Source organism: Strongylocentrotus purpuratus, unplaced genomic scaffold (genome assembly GCF_000002235.5).
Source record: "Strongylocentrotus purpuratus isolate Spur 01 unplaced genomic scaffold, Spur_5.0 spur5_scaffold_2, whole genome shotgun sequence".
NCBI classification, from domain to species: domain Eukaryota; kingdom Metazoa; phylum Echinodermata; class Echinoidea; order Camarodonta; family Strongylocentrotidae; genus Strongylocentrotus; species Strongylocentrotus purpuratus.
Window position 1 is genome coordinate 21,368,459 of NW_022145605.1, and position 11,142 is coordinate 21,379,600.

The 11,142-nt window shown below is 35.8% G+C and overlaps 1 protein-coding gene across 1 annotated transcript; it reads right to left on the reverse strand.

Annotated features, from left to right (window-relative positions):
* Window positions 1-3,634: 3,634 nt before the first annotated feature.
* On the reverse strand, window positions 3,635-10,002 carry LOC100892038. The gene is made up of 5 exons (XM_003726834.3): window positions 9,617-10,002; window positions 8,687-8,837; window positions 7,555-7,689; window positions 6,946-7,112; window positions 3,635-5,337 (listed from the first exon to the last, which is right to left on the reverse strand). Exons 1-5 carry the CDS (start codon window positions 9,873-9,875, stop codon window positions 5,333-5,335), a joined length of 717 nt encoding a protein of 238 aa, XP_003726882.1. The 5' UTR covers window positions 9,876-10,002; the 3' UTR covers window positions 3,635-5,332.
* Window positions 10,003-11,142: the final 1,140 nt, after the last annotated feature.

The following is an 11,142-nucleotide window of genomic DNA, read 5'->3' on the forward strand; positions in this document are numbered from 1 at the left end:
CTGGTTGCTTACTAACAAGGATGTATTGCTTTCTTAGCTGTCGGGTAAAATAACCACCACTATCACAACCTACTCCCCCGTAGAAATTATGCAAGCATTTATTTTAATTATTTTATAAAAAATGTACCTAGATAATAGTATTGCTGGTTAATACTCATTTGTTGCTTTGTGTATGTTTGTGTGTAATTATGTAATGTATCTAGTATTCTAGTATGTATACAGGTATACACTATGTTGCTTAGCGTATGCAATAAAATATTTTCTGAGAAAAAATATATTCTCGTCTTTCTTTTTTGTCAATCTCTTTGCTTCAGTCATAATTTGTTCACTCTTTCATCATCTAAGTACTAGAGGGGAAACAAAAAGAATATGAAAAAACATTCGTGTTCATGACGATTATGTTGCCCTTACACAAATCATGGAAGAAAACTAAAATTGGTATAGTAGTATTGTCAAGCACATACGATATCATACACCAAAAGAACGCTTACACAACAAAGCTTGCATTACTTTACAACAAAGTATTCTTCTTTTTTAAATTTCTGTTCAGTTTATTGCATACAAACGAAAATAGAGCTTTATTCTGCATATTTCATGATTAAAACCTGACATGACAGGAAACGATAGCTATCTATTTCATATGTGAACACTCCCATATGAAACTACTAATACATTTACATAAGCTGTTCGTGTTGACATAAGTCTGCTTCTGTTTAATGGCCTATATACATATATATATATATATATATATATATATATATATATATATATATATATATATATATATATATATCAGTTATAAACATTGAACATGTTTCGCGATTACTTTGTATTCAATGATTTGAAGAATTATAACCGATGTCAAATAGATTAGTGATTACTAAAAGTCAAAATAATATTAGAAAGATGACTACTTTACGCTTTTGTTTAGATAATGGGCTTTTCTATGGACACCATTATAAAGATTGTTTTTTATAAACTAGTGGAAATAATTTCAGTTTCGAGTAATGTATATTTCCTGGAAATCGATTTGATCCCAAGAAAATTCTGCTAAAAAAACAGCAGACATTTCAATGAGACCTTACAAGCATTACCAACCCTGGAAAATGTAGCATAGTACAAAGAATTGTTTCTTGAAATTAAAAATCACAGAAAGACATTGAAATCTTCCAAAATAAAAAGAATCACTTATAAGGCATGACAAATAATCAACAAAAAATCTTACAGATAAACAAGTATTATATATTACAGGTTTCAAACCAAGTTCTACAGTACTGCAGTATGGCAAATATAAACATGTTCATCCATAGATAACTTTACAATGCACTATTCCACTTTCACAGAGATCATTCATTAACATTAGTTCTTTTTAACTATGTTTTAAAAGAGAAATTGTCGTATGCAATTATTTCATTTGTCATGGTTTTTGTTTGTAGATCCTAATGTTATAGTAAGGTATCATTATCTAAGTTTTAATATATTACTTTGTAGTTATTTAAAATAAAATTGATTATGTATATCATGAAGGAATCAGATTTTCTATAGACCTTTATCTTGTATATGGAAACATTGTTTCCATATAAGACAGGTACTCGTTCTTAATGATTTGGAGATTAAAGTTGCCTTCAGAATATTTGTTTTGCTTCAAAAGGTAGTCATTAATGGTAAATTTTGTTCAATATCGAGACATGACGTTGGTACGAGATCTTCTAAAAGTAATGATACGTGTTATAAAGAACTACCACCCATAGCTTTAAGAACTATGGAGATAAAAAGTTTCAGGAAGAATTATCAAAAGCAAGATGGGATCTTGTTTTCAAACAAAACGACGTAAATAAAGCAAATGAAATGTTCTGCAAGTTATTCCAAGAAGTATGTGATAAACGTGCACCAATCGTAACACAAAGGCAAACAAGAAATAAAAACACTGCCAAAAAACATGGATAACTAAAGGTAAACTGAAATCAATACACAAAGGCCAACAAGAAATAAAAACCTTGCCCAAAAACCATGGATAACTAAAGGTAAACTGAAATCAATACGCGAAAAACAAAAATTGTAAATTTATAAAATATCAAATTTTAATTCACTATCTGGAGATAGATATAAAAAATACACGAATTTTCTCATTTAGTTACAAAAACGCAACTAAACAGGCATGACACCAGAAAGACGTAGCAGACTGTAGATTATTTATTGTGTGGTAAAAAAAAGTGTCAGGAAAAAGTACTGACATTGAAAAATAGATTGTTCATAAAAATGGAGCGAGTAGGGTGATAACAGACGATAATGAGATTGCTTCTGAATTAAATAAATAAAAATATATCCGGATAACAAGTGAAATACCACGCCAAAATAATCGTTTGCAGAGTTTGCACTCCCTACTCATGATCAAGCAGGTAATACCATACCTTCCAGTTCATTCACCAATGCTTCTGAAAACAAACATGTACCAAAGAAACAGGACATGGTAATATAAAATCTCTTTGATTTTGTTATTCCTTTCCTTTTCGAGTTTCAAGATATTGAGGTATCCCAATTTTGTACAACAGGGATTGAGCATCCCTGTCGTACAAAACACGAGCAGGTTTGTCAGGACTGTGCCAATTTAGAACCGATAGGACTCTGTAACCTGGCACGATACTATTTTATCTTTAAACAAAAAATATAATACTTATCTTTAAACAGAAAACAAAAAGAAATATTTTTGAAAGAAAAAAATAATACAAAAAAACGAGGGAATTCAGCTGCATTACTACATATGACTACAAAAATGAAACATTGTTGGTGATAATAGTCAAAATTGACTAAAACACCACCACCAACAACAACAATGGGCAACATGTCTATGCAGAAATGCCATGGGTAACAATCAACTGCTCTGATGACAATCTTTTCTTTCATTTGTATATGACATACTTTTTAAATCAATGTTTATCTTATTCGTGTTTAATGTTACTATCTTGTGTTGTATTGTTATATTTTATGTATGATAATCATGATTGCTACATTATGTTTTTACTTGTTCTTATAATAAAATCAAACTCAAACTCAATATAACTAAAAAAAAAGATATCTGAATAACAAGTGAATTATCACACCAAGTGATCGTTTGCAGAGCGTGTACTCCCTACTCAATAAGGTAATACCATACCTTTAACATTCCAATTCATTCACCAAGGCTTCTGAAAACCAACATAGAAACAGAACATGGTAAAGGGCAACATGTCTAAGCAGAAATGCCATTGGTAAAAAGCAACTGCTCTGAATTTCTGAGAACATAATCTTTTCTTTCATTTGTATAAAGTTGTACATGTAAGTCAATGTTTAATTTATATACAGTCAAACCTGTCTATAGCAACCGCCCAAGGGAAACACAAAGAGTGGCCTTTGTGGACAGGTGGTCTTTGTAGACAGGTTCCTTTAGTACATGATTCAATGAGAAACCATTTTCAAGGGAAACAACAAATGTGGCCTTTGTAGACAGGTGGTCTTTGTAGACAGGTGGTCACTAAAGCAGGTTTGACTGTATGTGTAATGTTATTCATCTTGTGTTATAATGTTATATTTTATGTAATCATGATTGATACGTTGTGTTTTACTTGTTCTTATTGTTGTTGATGTTGTTTTAAAAAAAACTCAAACTCAAACTCAAACTCAAACTCAATATAACTAAACACAGATATCTGGATAACAAGTGAATTACCACACCAAGTGATCATTTGGCCTATCAGACGGATTACTCAATGGACCTCAATTTCCAAACAGCACAGGTAAACAGATATTAATTCTTGCTACACCAGAAAACATAGCAAACTATTTATTAAAAAGTAAAGTCAGTTTTTACTATAGAGATAGTAAGTGCTATGTGTTCTATACATTTGCCACAATTTACAGAGGTGTCAATTTTTTCAGGCCCCATGGATGTTTTAATAATTTACTAATTTAACTTTGTTAATCCTAGATATTTTCTGGACACCACTATAGTATAGTCACACAGAAATGTGGCCCATCAGACGAATTACTCAATTGACCTCCAATTCCAAACGCAACAGGTAAACAGATATTAATTCTTGCTACACCTGAAGACATAGAAAGAAGTTCGGCAAGCAAATTATATTATTTTGCGTCATCCCATTATGACAACTGTAATTTTGCATCCGCCCATTGAAGGTGATTCCGTAGAAAATATGTTTTTGGAGTTGTATGTCCATCCGTCCTGCTTTTTTGCTATTGCGATATCTCAAAAACCACCTGAAATATGCACTTCAAACTTGGTGATGGTATGTATCACCATAGAAAGATAATCTTGATATATACACTATACGTGGGGCTATACAAACATGCGGTATGAAAGTTGTGGTCCACAACCTTAAGTAGTTACTTCTCATATTTTGATTATGAGGGCAATTGAAGATCAATACTTCTCAGGTAAAATTTTTTAGATCATACTCTTCCATACTAACATAAAAAGAATGAAAAAAATCACAAATAATTTGTTTACATTTCCCAGAACTCACTTGAGTTAAAAATATTTTGGATTGAATGATAATAAGTTTTACCCAGCCTTTTAATAGGTACAGAGGTCTGACATAGCACGTAATGTCGCATTTCAAAGTCACTAAAATAAGCCTAGTCACTAGGCATTTATACACTATATGGCATGAGCCTTCACTGGAGTCATGTGGCGCAGCTTGCAACTACACTGATTGTAATCAGGAACTTCAATGGATATATTTCATTTAATTCTGCCGAAACAATGCTTATGATACAATGATTATGATATTCAGTGATGAGTTCATGATCCACCGAAATAGAATAACATACTGACATCATGACATGTCGTGCTTTAAACAGGTCACGCAAGTCACACATACTGTACATGTAGCTGATGCACACTCAGCAAAGGTACACACAGAAAATAGAAAAATCAACGAACATTGCAGTACAACTTGCAAGTTGGTACCTAATTATTAAGAAGTACCTCGTAGTTGTTGTGGCTATATATGATTTTTAACAACTTGCAAATTTGCCCTTGAATCCTTGATCAGCAAAAAATATCTTTATGGAAAAATATTGGCTAGTACAGTATGGCGCGATCCCAAACGGAAGGTGATGAACAATGATCCTGATCATCTTCCCCCGGAATATCTCTTTGTACCGCTCTGTTCAAGTCTCCAATTCTGTCCTTTATCAGTTTATAAGGAGCCTGTCATCAAAGACTACTCTTCACATTGGCTGGTGACCTTGTCTTCCATACGATTCATCATTGCCAAACGTTGCTGGTAGTACTTGAGAAGTGATATCCTCCTCTTCTGAATCTGGAAGCATTTTATTCTGGTTGACATGAAATCAAAAAATGAGAAAGCACTTTAGAATAATTCTTAAATTAAGCGATTAGAAAAAGGGTTATTTTAATACTTTTGTTTCACTCTGGTCTGATAGTTTACATGAATAGACTCTATTATATCCTCTATTATATCGGTGACTCTATTGGTGTCACCTCTTGCGCATAGTTTTAACCAGAACCTCTCAAGGCAGTGTATATTTCTATACTACCTTAACTTTGACATATTGTTTTACATTAAAGGGGAAGCCTAACATTTAGGTGGTTTCAATAAAAGCAACCAAAAAAGAATGTGAAATCCATTGGAAATCCATTGGAAACATGCTAAAGGAAATCGTTTTAAAAAACGTCATGCATCAATCATGCTATTCCTCGACTAAGTAGAAGTAGTCTTTTCAAAAGGTGAACACAAGCTTTTTAAGGAGCACCTACAGTACAATAACAAAGAGTAGGACCTCATAAGAAATTACTATATTATTTGGGGGGGGGGGGGGGGGTTGGGTCATTTGTGCCATGTGCTTTTGGTGTATTCAACCATGGACGATTCAACACATAACTGATGGTCAGAGCCAGAAGGGCGTTATTAAACTCTATGTTAAAAGTATACCAGTAAGGCCTTTCTGGCACCAAATGGATGATACATAACATACATGTTCCCCATCCTGACCAAAGAGCAGAAAAAAATAGAAAGGAAAACAAGGGATAAGGGCGTGGGTTTGATCCCCGACACGGCACTAATGTCCTTTGGCAAGGCATTAATTTGTCACTCAATACCAAAGAGAGAAATAGGGACCCACCCGGTAGGATGACAAAAGAATTTGTGTTTGTCATTGCCTATGCCCTCACGGTGACCATAGGGTAGAAATACTCCCCAGGAAGTGGAGATGGTGCACATTGTGCGTGAATAAATCTGATGACCGGGGAAAAAATATCTGTAAAGCGCTTAAAGACGTTATTCCTTATCAAGAGCTATATAAATCCAGATTATTATTATAATTATTATGATGAAGATGTGAAATGGAAATGATGAGCGTTTCCAACAAACCCCTCCCCACCACCTCACGACTAGATCCTTGAAATGCCACTCCCGCAACCCCCACCCCCTTCCCCCTCATTGAGTGAGTGAAAAAAGAGCGAGAGAGAAACGTACAGCAGGAAGAAAACAATGCAAGTGGAATATCAAATGCAAGACAGTAGTGACAAACCCTCCTTCAAACACCTCTCAACTCCCTCCTTCTCATCCACTTTATAGCAAGACATGCACCCCACCCCTTTACGAATGGATCCCCATCTGTTCAAGCAAACATGTACCGGTAGTCCATGACTATTGGAGGAGCGGGGACCTTTGAATGTTTGAAACAGTTAGATGATGCCATACAAGTGCTGTGGATCATCATCATCATCATCATCATCATCATCATCACCACCACCACCATCATCATAATCATCATCATCATCATCATCATCATCATCATCATCATCATCATCATCATCATCATCATCATCATCATCATCATCATCATCATCATCATCATCATCATCATCATCATCATCATCATCATCATCATCATCATCCTCTAGCTCCCACCCACACTCACCCAGTGGTAGATGCTCGTCTGCAATTTCGATCATTTCTGCTTGGATGAGTGCTGCTCTAAGTTCTTCCTTCTGCACCCTTACAGACGTCCTACTCTTCCAATCGTACAGCATGCTTGTGGTACCTTTCACCGTTACCCTGCCCGTCATGTGGTTTGTTGATTCATACCTGAGCCATTAACATAGAGGAAATAACACAATTGTCTCATTTTCTTTTAAAACTATTACATCCTTTGTGAATTAATTTCTTACCTTACAAAAAAGGACAAGAAAAACATAGTTGTACTGTAATTTGTTTTACAGTGTACCAATCACCTAAAGACATGATCTCTAAATATTACTTCTATAAAGATATATTAGTTATAAAGATATATTGGATATTAGAAATATAAATACACTCTCTAATAACTATGTGGTACCTGTCAGTACTCTTCGAAATATCCGAGCACGCTTGCATAGAAAAAGCCTGCATGGACACTAAGTTTGATTTCGTTTCTCCATTGTCATCTAATAGCAAGTGTATCATCCGACTGGAAAACTTAACATAAATCCATGGCTTTCAAAATTTTACAAAGAGTGCCGTGAAATTCTCAAACCACTCAATTGCCTACCTGTTGATTTGGGCTGGTCTGAAATTAAGGGCCTGACCGAGCTTGCCGACACAGCTGTTGTTGATGTCCTCGGCAAGGCGGGGTATGACGTATTCGATATTGACTCTCTCTGCGACCTTGCCTTGTCTTGGGCGCCTGTATAAGTGAAGAAGAATAAATATAAGAGACCATAGTTGCAATTCTACCAACACTGTTTTACAGATACAGTTTAGTACTGGGCATGAGATGAATACAGGAACTGTCTAGAAGCAATTTGTAAAGGTAAATTGTGTACCCGGGACTCCGGGAGTACATAAAAAATGGTGTATATTGTAAGGTTTTTTATCATCACAATGATTAGAACAAAATTGAATCAGTCATACCCTTGTTTAATTTTAAAAGGAGAGGAGACCTTGCAAAACTTCAAAATTGGAAGGTAGATTTTGGGGGGGTTAAATAGTTAAAATACTTGATTCACGCTCTAAAGTCTAAACTTTGATATAAACTGACCAAACATAAATATGTGATTGAAAATACTTTGCCTGTCTGTCACAGATGGTAAAGTAAATAGTCATTTATAATTGGGTCATTCCATGAGGCTGGGGCCAAAATTGATATGATATCTTCTACTAATCATGGAAGATGAAATCATCTCTTAAAGATTTTGATAAAATGAATATACAATAGTGCCCTACCAGAATCATTTTCTGTTTGAGTTGCTTCTCCTAAAAATATTTGCTCTATATGTATTTCTTTTTTACCAGCGCTACAGAGACATCACATTTTTATATAACATACATGTAATATGAACTTCAAGTCTATAATCTTGATACACCTTTAAGCTACAGTACTTCTTAACATAGTTGACTATGCTTCTGTATGCTAGTATTAAAGCCCCACTGTCCTACTAGTAGCTACTTGCTCCCTCGGTTGGTAGTACCCCATGATCCTCTTTTTCTAATGTTAGTTGAGAGCTGAGTTACCTGTCAGTGACCTCGCTGTGTGGTCTAATCCCCTCTGGCCCAGTAGTATTGACAGTCTTTAAACTCAATTTGAGCAAATATTGTTATGGTTGATAGGAGAAATAGTTTCTCACTTCTGGTATACCAATGGAATCATCCAATATACATGTATAACATATACGTTCACTTACTGACTATTGCTGTTGGTGGATTGTACATGTAAGGCAGCCTCAGGCTCACCAGTTGTTTGTACCCTAGACGTAGAATTTGGCCTCAAAGGAACAGCAGCAACTGGAACGGCAGCAACTGGAACGGCAGCAACTGGTTCAGCCCGAAACTCACCTTCATTGGCAAAATGAATCCACAGGGTTGGTGAAGTAATAAGGTAAACAATTATATTTTACTAAAATACAGGGTAGTAAGGGTGCCATATCACAAAAAATGTTTTGCTAATTCAGGGGTGGCTACATGTTATACCATTATATATTCAAAATAGAGCTTGATATAGTATTACATGTACATGTAGGCCTACTGTATGATGCGCAGTGTAAAAAATAATTTTCTGTTTGCAGGAGCTCTTTTGGATTTGGACGCACAACAATATTTTAGTGTTTTATCGTTCACCACCAGAGATCTTAAGCTTACCAGGGATAAATCGCTCACCGCTAGCCACTCCCATACAGATGAAAAGACATTGCAAATTTAAATTAATTTTAAAATGAAAACAAAACAAACAGGCATAACCAATGCTAGACCAAAGTTTCTGTCTCTTTTGTTCGTTAGCCTCTGATTTGGGTAGGGTCGAGCCGACCCTACCCAAATCAGAGGCTTACAAACCATTGCCAGCTTTTGTCCTCTGTGCAGCTTTGTTTTATTAAATCTTTAAATATTCATATAAGTACCTGGATATACAAAGCCCTAGTGAGGCACTGCCAGAGGGCTGAAGCCCGAGGCAGCGAGGCCAATTACTCAAGTTAGTGATTTTAAAATCAAAAAATATTTTAAAAACATTTGAAAATCAAAATTAAAATAAACACTAACAACACAGGCAGGAAGAAAATTATCAAGACCCAGGCCAAGAAAGGGGTATAGACTACGTATAATAAGTTAACATTCCTTACCACTTTCAATTCTGAAGGCTAATCTGGTTTGCTCGACTACTCCGAGAGCCCTGCAAAGCATTTCCCTCGTCCCGCCGTTCCTGTGCCATGCAACTAGCATGTCCTCCGTACCTGTGCACTGTGAAGGGTTTTGATTGTTCGTCTTTTCGTACCGTTGAATCTCTGCATGCGCGAGTCCAAGATGTAATCCGAGTTTTCGGACGACATTGATATCGACTAGATTCGCGATCTGATTGATTTCTAAAGGGGTCAAATCCATGATGCTGTTAAGTGTTAATGCTGCTAAAAGTGACGAAATAATCAGCAGATTTGACCTGTAATAGCTTCTTGGACCGCGCCTACCTTGGCTACAGTACAGCTACATGTACACAGTTGATTCACATTACGGATATGCACCGTTGATGTGTATGGAACGCCTATGTTGTCTTCGACCTATGGATATTCAAAAGTTCAAGATATCATTTGAATTGATATACATTTACAATAGAAAAACAATATGATGATTAATCAATACTACGCTTCAATTTCATTAGTAGCTACAATATTGTTCAGATATTGCTTTTCTTCAAAAACCTTCGGAGTTGTAACGTAGCTCCCCGTACTGTTGTGCAAGCGGGAATCCCCCCTTTTTAACCCCAGTAAGGCAACTGACCACGCTGACGTCATCAAGTGAAAGTGCATACATACGTGTGTAGTGAGAAGGGGCGGTTAAAGAGTTGAACATGAAAGTGTCAGGCCGTCAGCTAGGCGTTATTAGTTTATCGTTATCGAAAGTGCTAAATAGTAGGTAAAATATTCTCGCTTTAGTTTGGAATGGCCATGCAATGTCTGTATAGATACACTTATTTTCTTGTCGGTTTCTCTTGGATGGCCTCCTAGAGATAATACTTAATATACTTAATAGTAGTATAGATCTCTATGGATGGCCTACATAAATGTTATGGTACGCATACGCAGGGGGGTGGGGGTGGGTTAACCTCCCCTCCCTCAATTTGTTTTAAGAACCCCCCCCCCCCCCCCCCCCTCCTGAACGAAATATCGGTGGGCATAATTTTTCAACTTCCGGGATAAGAAAAAAAATGTGTTCTCTTATTGTTGTATAATAGAATGCACACACATAATTATAGCAGAGAGTAACATATAATCACATCTTCCTGGTTATCGTATAGTTATCAGAAATGCAAGATGAGGACTCGTTTTGATTGTTCCCGCCCTTTAATGATTCCCCCAAATTGCTCAATGACTTAAAAACTCTGAATGCGAATTTACATACCCTGAATAATTCCCATAAGGTTATCGCTTTCCTCCTTATCTTTTCCCTTTTTGCCTCAAGGGGAACTTAGGAGAGGGCAGCCCGATTGATTTGCCGTTGCACTATTAGGCCTAACAAAAAAAGATGATGTAATTGCCCTTTATATGCCAAAACATGGGTCGGTCGGTCGGAAATCTTTTCTTTTTTTAACTCCCTCTTTGGGCTGATATTTCTCAGTTTTGAATGCTTTAATATTATGTTTTTCTTCTAAAAA

Coding starts and splice junctions, on each gene's coding strand:
- LOC100892038 (XM_003726834.3), bottom strand. CDS start 9,875: ATGGATTTGACCCCTTTAGAAATCAATCAGATCGCGAATCTAGTCGAT. Junction 8,838..9,616: donor AGCCTTCAGAATTGAAAGTG/GTAAGGAATGTT, acceptor TTGCCAATGAAG/GTGAGTTTCGGGCTGAACCA. Junction 7,113..7,554: donor AGACCAGCCCAAATCAACAG/GTAGGCAATTGA, acceptor TTAATGGCTCAG/GTATGAATCAACAAACCACA.